This window comes from Anolis carolinensis, unplaced genomic scaffold (genome assembly GCF_035594765.1).
Source record: "Anolis carolinensis isolate JA03-04 unplaced genomic scaffold, rAnoCar3.1.pri scaffold_11, whole genome shotgun sequence".
NCBI classification, from domain to species: Eukaryota; Metazoa; Chordata; class Lepidosauria; order Squamata; family Dactyloidae; genus Anolis; species Anolis carolinensis.
Window position 1 is genome coordinate 24,162,633 of NW_026943822.1, and position 12,913 is coordinate 24,175,545.

Sequence of the window (12,913 nt, forward strand, 5' to 3'; positions counted from 1 at the left end):
TATATTATTAGCATAGTACAATAATGGCATTAAATTACTATATTGTACTATATCATTACATTGTAATACTATTAGTAATATTACATTTAATATATAATTAATATTAATAAATTGTATTATTATCAGTATTCTATCGTAATACATAATATTATCAATATTATATGTATATACAATATATTATATTATTATATTTATTATAAATTAAGTTGTATATTATATATATATATATATATATATATATATATATATATATATATATCTATCTATCTATCTAAGCATAGTAACATGCTATGCCAATTATATATATACACACACACATATAACTAGCATAGCATGTTACTATTACATTCAACGACATAGCCATGGTCGTTTGGAAGAATCAGTCTGCAAAGAGATCTTGTCTCATCTTGAGACTAACAAAGAGAAATATTATTGCTATTGTTATAATATTTATTTTTATCTGGCTTTCCTTCAGAGTTAAGAGTCAAAGCGGCTTTTGTAGACCAAAGTCTACAGCATCAGATTGCTCTTATCTTGCTTCCCCATTTCCCACTTGCTGTCAATGGGAGAAAAAAAAACAGAACAATAATTTCACTCGATACCTTTCAGAAGTCACTCTGATCCGTTCATCATTGGAAGACTGTTCTTCATCCTCTTTTTCACGGAAATATTCTTCCACGCATTGCTCCTCAAACTCATACAGCTTTTTCAGCTCTTCGTCGTTTAGAAACAGCTCTGTAAGAAAAGAGGAGAGGGACGTGTTTGTGTATTTTTCTTTCCTACTCATATCCAGGATGTTGGAGAAATATCTGATCTCTGGTTTGCACGCTAATTCTTGAAACGCCTGGGTTGGCCTGTTCTTTTCTACATAGGGATCCCTCTGTAAACAAAGCATTGGGCAGTGAAGGTACTTTTTACAAAGGATTGTTATGCTTCCAAGTGAAGGGTTCCACTCACTTTCACCATCCCTGCAAGTAAAAATCTAGCTTGTCAGGGGCAGGGAGAGCAGTTTGCCCCGTCCCGACCTGCTCCTTGCTTTGCTGGCTTTCTACTTGCAGGGAGCTCTTTGCGGAGGACTGCAACTCAACCCTTCTTTCTCCAAAGGGACACTCCACCCAGCCACCCTCCTTGCGCCGCTCTCCTTCTCGTCCGTACTCAGCCCTCGGTCGCGTTCGTCCTGCTCCCCTTCCCGATGCTTCTTGCAGCGGCAGCAGAGGCGGACCATGATGATGTAAATGTGGCTGAAGATGATCATGGGCGGAGGAAGCACCGGCCGGTCGTGGAAGGTCATGATCAGCTGGTACCGCTGGAATTTCCAGACCTGGTTGGAGATGGACTTCACCTCGAAGAAGGTGTTGCTGCAAGAGAGAGGCCAACGTTGTTTGTGGAATTGCAACGTCAGAAGAGACCTTCCAGGACCATCCAATCCAAGCCCAACCTTTACTTAAGAACCAGATAAAAATAGAGAATATGCTGGGTGAGATAGATCCCAAGAGTACTCTGAGCTTTCTTGAGGCTGTGAGGGCAACCAGTGATTCTCTGGACAGAAGTGGTGACCCTTTGGAGTGCCTTCCTATCTATAGCCACTGGGCAGTTACCAAACATGTGCAGATTCAGGTTAGGACATTCTCTATAGCACAGCAGTAGAAAGTCACCAGCATCTTAGGGACTTCTGTGATATTTCTGGCTATTAACACCTTTGGGCCACCATTTGGGACCTGGTTGGTTCTCAGCACTTGTAGGCTGAGGTCTGCTCATCTTTGTACCAGATCTCTTTTGGATGACAACAGGGAAGAGCAATGGGATTTCACTTTGCAAGAAAGACACCCGTTTCAAGACACTGGGCAAGGAAGACACTCACTTGAAGACAGCGATCAGCAGGTTGACCAGCAAGATGTTGGCGACCAAGAGGTAACAAGCCATGATGGCCGGAGTCAGCCAGGCGCCAGGGATGCAAGGAGGAAGCCGTTTGCCATCTTCGTCGTAAAGGTTGTCCCCGCACGGAGCTGTGCACGAGTTGGGATCAGGTTTACAACCAACAAAACAGGCAGTGCTTCATATATTGGGGAATGGAGATGAGATAGGACCCAAGAGCCATGTTTAGATCCCTCACCCCATCTGCAGACTTAGGAACACAGCTCCTGTTGAGACTTCTGAACCCTTCATCTGTGGATGTTTTGTTGTGCATTCGGTTAGCCAAGTCTGTTATACCTGGCCCTTCCCTACTTTGAAATTTGTCCGGTTACTTTATAGGTGACTTCCACCTCAAAATCATCTTCCCTAATTATGTGCCTATTTCATGTACAGTATATTCTATTTTGATATAGACACTTTTATCAGTTTTGATTGTTGCCCACTCATGTCCTATATTGGACTTTTTAAATGGCTTGTGATGATTGGTAATATTTTGTGTTTTCAATAATGTTTTTAAACTATTGCCTGTTTAAATTGTTTTATTATGAAGTTGGTTGGTTAACTGTTGATTTTATGATGTTAATGTGATTGATTGGGCTTCCTCCATGTGAGCCGCTCCGAGTCTCCTGTGGGGAGATGGAGGTGGCATACAAAAATAAAGTAGTAGTAGTAGTTGTTGTTGTTATATTATTATTATTATTATATTATCTCAGTATCATTTCTGGCTGGCAGCTGTGGCGCAAGGCATTATTCTGGCATGGTTTTATTTGACGATCACTTATGGCATCCATCCAAGGATGACCTAGGCTTGACCCTGCTTAGCTTCCAAAATTGGACAAGATTGGATGGGTTCCGGGTGCTAGAGATGCTGCAGTTTCCACCTGAAAAACTTGCTCAGTGACAATCTGGGAAAATATTTCAAGTCATGGCCGAATGTGGTGAGCAAGGGTAGAGCCTGGATGGGTTATGAGAGGGGCCGATGCACATTGAAGAGGAGCATAGCTTGGCTGGGGCTTCAATGGTGTCTCAGCTGACCATCAAAAATACTGGGACTCACTTCCTTTGCTACCTAATAGAGGTGTTTGGGCAACCCATGTAGTCCCACATGGTTGAAAGCTGTCTCCATTGTGAAGTATTCTCAGCTTGGAAAAAGCCCTTTCCAACTAGAATTCCCAGAACCCTCCAACTGACTTAGTTATTGGACTGTATATGTTCTCAGCGGGGTGTGTCTGGGTCAAACTAAATTAAGTTTTTTGGTGACAAAGGGGTACCTTTGGTGTGAGGTGGGGACTATATAACATCAACACCATTCAATGGAAAGTGGAGGAAATCCTCCGTCACAGACATTTAATTAGTTTGTCAGCTCCCCAGAGAGACTTACGGTTAATTTCCATGGCATAGACTACACAGCATTCCGAAAGCATAGGATAATAAGAGAGAAACATATTAAAAAGGGGGACAATTGTTGGAGAGAGAAGGCTGTGAACAAAAGAAAAACAGGCAAGGAAAGCTCAGGGCTGGCAACTGCATATAGCGTCTCGGCTGCCAGAAAAAGATAAGACCCTCAAATATTATAACAGGCAAGATACACGCTCGGAAACAATGGCTCCGTCAGGATTCCTGAATGGCCTGCCATTTCCTCTTTCTCTTGTCGTCTTTCCGAAACGTTATGTACGGCGGCGAAATACAAAAGGCAAGCTGGCAGATGATCAGGTAAAATATCTGAGCAATTTGAAGAATGTCAGAGTGACGCAGGATGAATCTCATCACAAGCACAAAGCACCACAAAGGACATTGCATGAGATGGAGGGACTGGCTGGTCCTGGGAAAAAACAGGAGGAATTCACAGAGCAGGCATGGGCAAACTTGGGCCCTCCAGGTATTTTGGACTACGACTCCCACAATTCCTAACAGCCACAGGCCCCTTCCTTTTGTCCCTCAGCCGCTTACGTCTATTCTTCACTCCCTCTGTTCTCAAACCTAATCTGGCTTCTTGGGAAAACTCCTGTTTCACAAGGGAACTGAGAAGGCTGAGGGGGAAAGCACCTGAGGCTGTTAGGAGTTGTGGGAGTCGTAGTCCAAAACTCCCAGAGGGCCAAAGTTTGCCCATGCATGCTATAGAGAGTCAAGAACTGGATTGAACCAGGTCCTGGACTGAAGGATGGGGACCAATTTCCAGCTCTGTTCCCCTCCAGTGTTTCACAACGACATCCCAAAGCCAAGTCCTTCTATTTTGTAAACATACCTATCCCCGGGCAATTGTATCTTTGACCCAAAATCCTCAAATGGCTCACAAACACAGCAAAATAAATTTCTTTCAGTCCCCAAAGCTGCCCTTTGCAACTTAAGAGGCCATTAGTAATAAAATAAAACTAAATTACTTTTTAAAATGTCCAAAAATAACCTAAAATAAAATGTCCAAAGATAACATCTTTCCACCATGTCTCCTGTATCAATTTAACAATATAATAATATATAACGCTCATATTATACTATACTAATATTATAACATATTGTATTTACGTATAATATTAATAATAATAATATGATGTAATACAATGTAAGAATAATAATAGTACACTATTATAATTGTATACTTACATTACATCTAATATTACTAATAATATTGCAATATAGTCATATAGTACAATATAATAATATATAATGTTTATATAGTGCTTAATATTGTGCTATACTAATAATATTGCAATATAGTCGTATAGTACAATTTATTAATATATAATGCTTATATAGTGCTTAATATTGTGCTATACTAATAATATAATATATTGTATGTAAATATAACTTGTAAACCACCCTGAGTCCCCTTCAGGGTGAGAAGGGCGAGATATAAATGTCAATAATAATAATAATAATCTGCACGCATCATCCGAAAATACATCACACAGTCCTAGACACTTGGGAAGTGTTCGACTTGTGATTTTGTGATACGAAATTCCGCATATCTATCTTGTTTGCTGTGTCATAATAAAGTAATAATAATAAAATAGAAATAGGAAGCATGGAGTGACACTTCTTGTTTTGGGTTTGGCTGATTTTCCAACAATTATTATTTATGCCCTTTGGAGGGTTTTCAAAGTATACATGTGAGGGATGCAATTGTGCGGCAAAATGAACCATTTTGGGGAGTCGTTCAAAAATGTTGTGGTGAGATTTCATTTTTTTCAGCGGCTCCTCTTTGAAGGCCCCCGAGAACCAAACAACGAATTCCTGAAGCGTTGGCACCATGGAGGAAGATGACACAGCTTGGCACCAAGACACAAACAAGGCTACAAGAACAACACTGCTTCCAAATTAAAGCAAGGGGAGGGCGATTAATTTGGACGTGATCATCTGCCTCGGAAACAGGAAACCGAATCTTACTATGAACTCTGCTCTTACGGTCTATCTGGTCAGCAAACACCTCTCCGTAGATCATCCAGTAAGGCATGTAGAAGATGTTGCGGGCCAGGCGCCAGGAGGGCTCCTCATCGGGGTGAAGGATGGCCTGCCGGGCGACGCCAAAGCTCATCAGGACCACCAGCATAATCACCACGAAGTACAGCATGTCGATCATCTGCAGGGACAACACAAACAAACTTTTCCCGTACTTCTTTTTTTTAACAAAATGCAAACGATCTCTCGTAGTTTCAGCAGAGTTACGCACCATCTTTCCAATCATCATGACGTAAGGTCCCAGGTACTTATTCACGCCAAAGATGTCCAGGACTCGGATGTACCAGAAAATGATGTCCACGCAGTAGATGACCCTCCCGTATCCCATGTAAGGCTGGTTCTGCAAGCGAAGGATGGCCCCGAAGATGAACACGGAAATGGCCACCAGGTCGGTGATGTTCCAATACTCCTGCAGCCACACTTTGATTTTCTGGCTGAGTTTACCGGGTTCGGACATCAGGATCTGAAACCAAGGCAACGGGGAGACAGAGGAGGAGGAGAAACAGAAGAAGAGAGTATCGGTGAGATAGAGTTTTTGCAAGAAAGAGAAGTTTGAAGAACTTTGTGGCTTCTTCCTGGGCATCTTTGGGTTTGATGTTCCACCAGAAATATACATCTAATTGATCTTCCTCTGGGATCTTTACTGGGAATGTGGACTGAAGGAAAAATTATGCCCTCCGTAAATGAAAATTTCCTTCAGTTATGTCTGGCCCCATAGCTATTCCCCTTTGTGGACCCAAATAAGGCCTGTTGTGTCTCCCCAAGCGTCTGGCTTTTTGCAAGATGAATAGCTTCTTGAGGGACTAAGGCTGGTTGGGAGAAGAACAGGGATGGAAAGAAATCTTGAAGGTGCTTGATGTTCTCAAAGGAGGTGCTCCTACAGACAGATCAACTCAAAAAAACGCAAACACTGCTATGGTTGTGGACTCACCTCTCTCACTTTCTCTAAAGCCAAGGTCACAATGTAGGAGATGACAATCCATTCTTGGAGCGACGGCCACCGGTCCATCCGCACCAGGATGATATAGTTGAACATCATTAAATAGCCCAGGTATGCGATCTGGGAAAGGGATGTTACACCAGATTTCAGTGTCCATGAAATGCTCTCATTGGTAGACATATTCAGTCATGACTTTTACAAAAGCGACACTTCCAAAACTCCTTCACAGACTATAACTTTCATAGTTTCAGTGTGACCTACAGGTTTCTAGGAGTTGTCGTCCAAAAAGATAATTTTTTTCCAATCTTTGGAACATCATTCCCAATTATAGAATTTGCACTGGTCCGTTAAAAGCTTCAGAAAATAATGGGATATATAGTTGTGGCTTACTGTGTAAAACCAAAACTTCACAATGGGGGCATTGTAGAACTCATAGATCTTCGTCCCAATGGGAAGGCCCTTTTGCTTTTTGTTCCCGTCCTCCTCGTCTCCCTTCCGGGAACCCGTGTCAGCATTGGCGTCCTACAAGAGAAGCAAGTCAGCCAATAATTCACTGTCGTTCTATGATTCCGTGTAGGAAAACCCCATAAAGGCTGCTCTGGGGAAGGGTCCGTACTGACCGCGTTCTCCTCCTCCTTTTCTTTCCCAACTTCGTTCTCCTTCGATGTTTGATAGGAGTAGTCGTCGCAGGTGCGGAACTCCAGGAACAAGATGGTGGGAGGGAACAGGATCCCCATTATGACCTGGAGAAGGAGAGGAGAAGAAGAGGCTTCTTCACTATGGAGCACCAGGAAAGTATCTGAGAATATCTCCTTCACTTATATGTTCACCTCCATAGCATGTTGCTCGGAGACATGTCCTACCTCTCACCCAGTAAAGATCAAGGTCAAAAGGTAACAACATTGATATGAAAATGTTGCCGTCCACATCTGCAGAAATCACCAGCTGGACATTACCTTAAGACCTGGGTTCTTCCGCATGCGCAGCCTCCCCATCCACATGTCTGTCAGCAACATCTGGCTGCAAGTGTGGGCAATGAAGTCCCGGTGCTTGGCGGCCACGGCCAGCTTCAAACAAGTGGAGTTGCTCCAGTTTTTCAGCTCGTACGTCAGGAGCTTCATGGCCACCTGCTCATCATGCTTATAGGACTGGTCCAGCAGCTCCACGGCCAACTGGCCAAAGTCCCTGCAGAAAAAAAGAATGGAAAAGAATCTCACACCACAGCCAGGTCTATCTATATCATGAATCAGTGCACCTAGAGCCCTCCCATGGCCACACATCCCCATGTTCATGTGGTGGCAGGAAGTGGCATTGCATGACTTCTCATCACTATTTTGAGAGGGATTGGTGAAGGTATTGAACTGTTGTGATGGTCCTTGGTGTGGAGATGGGTCATGCTTGTGCGCTTGGATTTTCTAGCTTGGTTTCTGTGTTGGGAGGCCATCTTCCATTGGCTTCACCCTAGTCCAAGGTTTCCATGAAGCTGTTGGCTGCTACTGGGATTACATTTTTGAACCCCACTCCTACCAATGGTCACGAGGGGATGTGGAATATGTCTGCCATAGACCACCAATAAAGTTTATTCTACTAAATGGTGTCAATATTATACATATAATATACATATAATATTGATAATATTATAATGTAATACAATATAATAATAATACACTATTATAATTGTATATTTATATTACATGTAATATGACTAATAATATTACAATATAATGTTGTAGTACAATATAGTAATATATAATGCTTATATTGTGCTATCTTAATAATATAATATATTGTAAGTAAATATAACTTGTAAGCCGCCCTGAGACCCTTCGGGGTGAGAAGGGAGGGATATAAATGTTGCTAATAAATAAATAAATAAAATATTCAACAGTAAAGTCTTGGGTGTTGGAAAAGCAACAATGCTTAACACCGATGGGCAGTAGTAATAGTTTAGACCAGTGATGGCCAACCTATGACATGCATGTCAGCACTGACATACCTAGCCATTTTTGCTGACATGCTGTTGCATGCAGATTGATTGGATGACTATGTCTTTTGTGGCCAAATGTGATGTGATTTGGTCCAGTGGTTTTGTTGTTTAGTCCATGGGAATTATGCACATTACACACACACACACACACACACACACACACACACACACACACACATATATACAATTATATCACTCTATTATTATTGTATTATATTATCATATTATTACTATTATATTATTATATTATTCATTATTCATGACTACATTGAAACTAGAATAGAGAGAAATCAGCGTGGAAACTGCAAGAGGTACCATAGATGGTTGTACATGGAAATAATGGTAGTAAATAGTTTTTGATTTATTAAATACAGTTATATATTACAATTATATATTTTTGTTATTTAAACTATACATATTGCGAAATTATGGTTTTTTTTCTCTCGAAGTGACACACCACCCAAGTCATGCTAGGTTTTTTGGTGAATTTTGACACACCAAGCGCAAAAGCTCGCCCATCATTGGTTTAGACAGTTTGAGTGAGCTCAAGAATCCTCCCTCCATGTCTATTTATCCTGACCCCTCTGTGATAGAAACGGCATCTTTCTCAGCCTCTTCTTCTCATGAGTCTTCTCTTGACCTTCCAAGATGGACCTAGGTTACATCAGCACCATGAGTAACCTTTCTATCTTAGAATTGAGGTCCTACAAGAAAGCTTAGTTTTCCCCCTCCATGTTTTGCTCCTTAAATCTCTAACTTGCCACAGACTCTCTAACATTGAGCCAACATCCAACTCCACAAGAGAATCCCATCTCACTTGGAGTTGTTGTCCAAGTCTTGGGAGATGTCGTCCACCAGCTCGCTCTCGGAAGACTCGTGGGCCATGGCTTTGTAGAGTTTGCAGGCCACCAGCGCCTTGGCCATGGACTCCTCTCCCCGCTGCCAGAGGAAGAGGGCCATCTTCTGCCGCTTCATCAGCACAGCCCACACCATCAGCTCATGGAAGGGGTACTTGAAGCGGCTGACCTCCGGGTCGTCCACGTCGATGTCAATCTCCTCCTCCTTTTTCTTCTTCTTCTTCTTCCCTTTGGTTGGAGGCTCATCGTCCTAGGAAGGAGGAAGGGAATTAAGGTCTCCTCGAAGGTGCTGTTTTGCTCACTCTGTGAGATGCCACAAACATGCCAGCACCGAGAAAAGGCATAGTCCATGCATTGTTGTTAGTTGTGGACAAAATCAGAAAAGGTTTAGATTAGCATGCAAAATCATCATGCGTGTGTGTTACTAATACAGGCATACCTCCACTAGCAGGGCCTCTAACATTGACACCCATTTGTTAACTGAGGTTTACTTGGATAAGAGAGATTTTCCATAGCAATCGCATCAGGGGTCACTCTGCAGATTTCCATTACGGCTGCTAGGACTTGCCTTTGGCTCTTGTGCTTAGAAGTGCGGACCAAACTATGAACTGGCAAATGGTATTACAGATCCAGTATATTGTATTATTATTATTATTATTATTATTATTATTATTATTATTATTATTATTATTATTATATCGTATTACAATAAAATATTTTGAATATTATATGTATATACAATATGTTATAATTATTATATATTGTTGTAAATTATATTGTATGCCATATGCCAAAAGCCTGGGAAGAGACGTGTTCCGTATTTCAGATTTATTTTTGATTTTGGAATAGTTACATACACATAATAAGTTATCTTGGAGATGGGACCCAAATTTAAACATTAAATTTATTGATCTTGCATATACAGTAAAGTCTCACTTATCCAACATTCGCTTATCCAACGTTCTGGATTATCCAACGCATTTTTGTAGTCAATGTTTTCCATACATCATAATATTTTGGTGTTAAATTCGTAAATACAGTAATTACTACGTAGCATTACTGCGTATTGAACTATTTTTTCTGTCAAATTTGTTGTATAACATGATGTTTTGGTACTTAATTTGTAAAATCATAACCTAATTTGGTGTTTAATAGGCTTCTCCTTAATCTCTCCTTATTATCCAACATATTCGCTTATCCAACGTTCTGCCAGCCCGTTTATGTTGGATAAGTGAGACTCTACTGTACACCTTCTTATACACACAGCCTGAAGGCAATTTAATACATCATATTTTTGTGCATGAAACCAAGTCTGTGTTCAAAGAACCCTCATAAAAATAAACGTTCACTATCTCAGCCATCATCAATTTTGGATTCTGGGCTAGTTCAGATTCTGTTATCTATTGTATTTAAATCTTATACGAATATGTTTTAATGTACGTTTTTATTGAATGTATTATTATTATTATTATTATTATTATTATTATTATTATTATTTGAAACACAACAAGATAAGTCCACAGCAGACACTCTGCTGGCTATCGTATTGGATCACATAATCATTATTATTATTATTATTATTATTATTATTATTATTATTATTATTATTATGTATTTTAACTATGTTGTGCCTCGCCTCGACCTATAAGGAGATGCAGGTAATAAAAATAAATATTATTATTAATAATATTATTATTATTTTCAGATTTTATTTATTTATTTAATACATTTATATCCCGCCCTTCTCACCCTGAAGGGGACTCAGAGCGGCTTACAAATTAAATTTACATACAATATTATATTATTAGCATAGCACAATACTGGCAATAAATTACCATATTGTACTATGTCTATATATTGTAATATTATTAATAATATTACATGTAATATATTATTTATAATTAATATTATTATATTGTATTATTAGTATTATATTGTATTACAAAACAATATTATTAATATTATATGCATATACAATATATTATAATATTATATTTTGTAAATTATATTGTACTAGCTGTGCCTGGCCACGCGTTGCTGTGGCGAAGTACGGTGGTATTGGAAATAAAGTATTGAGGAATTGGTGGTAGTTAAGGTAAAGGGTAAAGGTTTTCTCCTGACATGAAGTCCAGTTGTGTCCAACTGCACACTGTAGTGGATTATATGGCAGTGTGGAGTCAAGATAATCCAGTTCAAAGCAGATAATATAAGATTATAAATGGGTTATATAGCTGTGTGGAAGGGCCTTGAGTCTACACTGCCATATAATCCAGTGCAAATCTGATAATCTGTGGAAGAGGCCTAAGTGAGGCCTAACTCTGCCTGTCCCCTGGGCTGCGTGGGTTGCTAGGAAACCAAGTGGGTGGAGCTTAGCCTTTGAACTGGCAGCAATTGGATAAAAACAATTATTCCTCTCCCTCTAATTAGGATTTTATTTTTCTTTTCTTTTTGTTGTATGAATGTAGAGGCATGGATGAGGGGTTGTGCTGCCAAGTTTAGTGTTTCTGGGATGTGTAGTTTTGTTGTTTTGTCCTAGGCCGAAATTTCATTATCCTTTTATATATATAGATATATGTATATTTTGGAAGATACTCAACCTGAATCACAAGGCAAGTGGGTCAGCTAAAAATGCAGAGTAACCCCCTTGATCCCAGCATCTCACAGGTGTAAGTGGAATATTTTTATAATAGCAAGAATATGAATCCCCATTTTTATTATATTATTTTTATGCCATGCATAGAACAAGCAAAGCAATTTGAGGAAGGAGATGAGAGAAAGATTACTTCAAAGGCTAAGTTGGAAATGTTTTCTCTTTACTTACGCAGGACTCCCCAAAGGAAAGACTATCCCATTTCCTGAAGGGACAAGGAAGGTGGAACATTACTCCAGCAAAACAACATGGAAGGAAGGAATGGGGAAAAAGGGAAAAGGGAGGGATGCAGAACAGGAGTCCTCAACACCATGAATCTAAAGGAAACCAAGTTCAAACCAGATTTGGTCCTTCTGGTCTTGCTAAACCTGGACTTGCTTTTATCTCGGCAGAGGCAGGCCATTCCTATTTCGGCCGCCAGAAAAGACAAAGAGATTTCAGAGAAGATTAAGCATTGTTGAGGCTTCCTTTGTGCACTGCAAAGCTGCTTACCCAGCTTTCAGAGCAATGGGCTCGGCTTTGTGTTTATATATATTTTATAAATGATTTTTGCCCATATCTGTATGCTACAATACGTGCCGAAGCCTTAGATATTTCCTGTGCGGAAAGGAGGATTGTGTGCAAGTCTTGAGATTGCCTCCAGGGCTAGGAAATTGGGAGGCATTTAAATGGCTTAACTTGATGAGGATGTCACTAGGTAGAAGCAAACAAGAAAAACCCAATCCTGGCAACTAAAGTGTGCTTGTTTCTAAAATCAGGGAATCAAAATAAGAGGATGGACCATCTTCTTATGTGACAAAACAAAACCTTACCTCCATCCCGAGAAGCTTAAGAGCTTTAGGCTGCAAGTTTTGTGGAAGAGAAACGAGGAAAGAAAGGAGAAAAAAAGGAAATATTAGTTGACTGAAAGACACTGTTAAGTTTTTCCATGCTGCTTATGTTCTTAAATCGAAAATACGGAATAGTAATACTCCTATATTTATCCATACTCAACAAAATATGTCATTGCTAAGCTTTTTCTAGGTCTTCCAGCACAACTCTCTTGTATTTCTGGACCACATGTCTTTCATTTTAATAGAATTTCTATTATTCACACTCACATATTCGTG

At 40.0% G+C, this 12,913-nt stretch overlaps 1 protein-coding gene across 4 annotated transcripts in view; it reads right to left on the reverse strand.

Annotated features, from left to right (window-relative positions):
• The window catches only part of trpm1 (transient receptor potential cation channel subfamily M member 1), a 52,946-nt gene that overhangs the window by 3,529 nt on the left and 36,504 nt on the right, over positions 1–12,913 (reverse strand). Inside the window, exons 15-26 of one of the 4 annotated variants that reach the window (XM_008119950.3) lie at positions 12,617–12,646; positions 9,115–9,404; positions 7,267–7,495; positions 6,931–7,053; positions 6,701–6,832; positions 6,302–6,430; positions 5,582–5,833; positions 5,317–5,491; positions 3,296–3,316; positions 1,862–2,006; positions 1,156–1,358; positions 603–735 (exon numbers count right to left, since the gene is read on the reverse strand). In XM_008119950.3, the coding sequence (XP_008118157.1) occupies positions 603–735; positions 1,156–1,358; positions 1,862–2,006; positions 3,296–3,316; positions 5,317–5,491; positions 5,582–5,833; positions 6,302–6,430; positions 6,701–6,832; positions 6,931–7,053; positions 7,267–7,495; positions 9,115–9,404; positions 12,617–12,646 (1,862 nt within the window). Of the gene's footprint in view, positions 1–602; positions 736–1,155; positions 1,359–1,861; positions 2,007–3,295; positions 3,317–5,298; positions 5,492–5,581; positions 5,834–6,301; positions 6,431–6,700; positions 6,833–6,930; positions 7,054–7,266; positions 7,496–9,114; positions 9,405–12,616; positions 12,647–12,913 lie in introns of all 4 variants that reach the window. The other 3 variants (XM_062963586.1, XM_062963588.1, XM_062963587.1) reach the window with 3 other exon arrangements.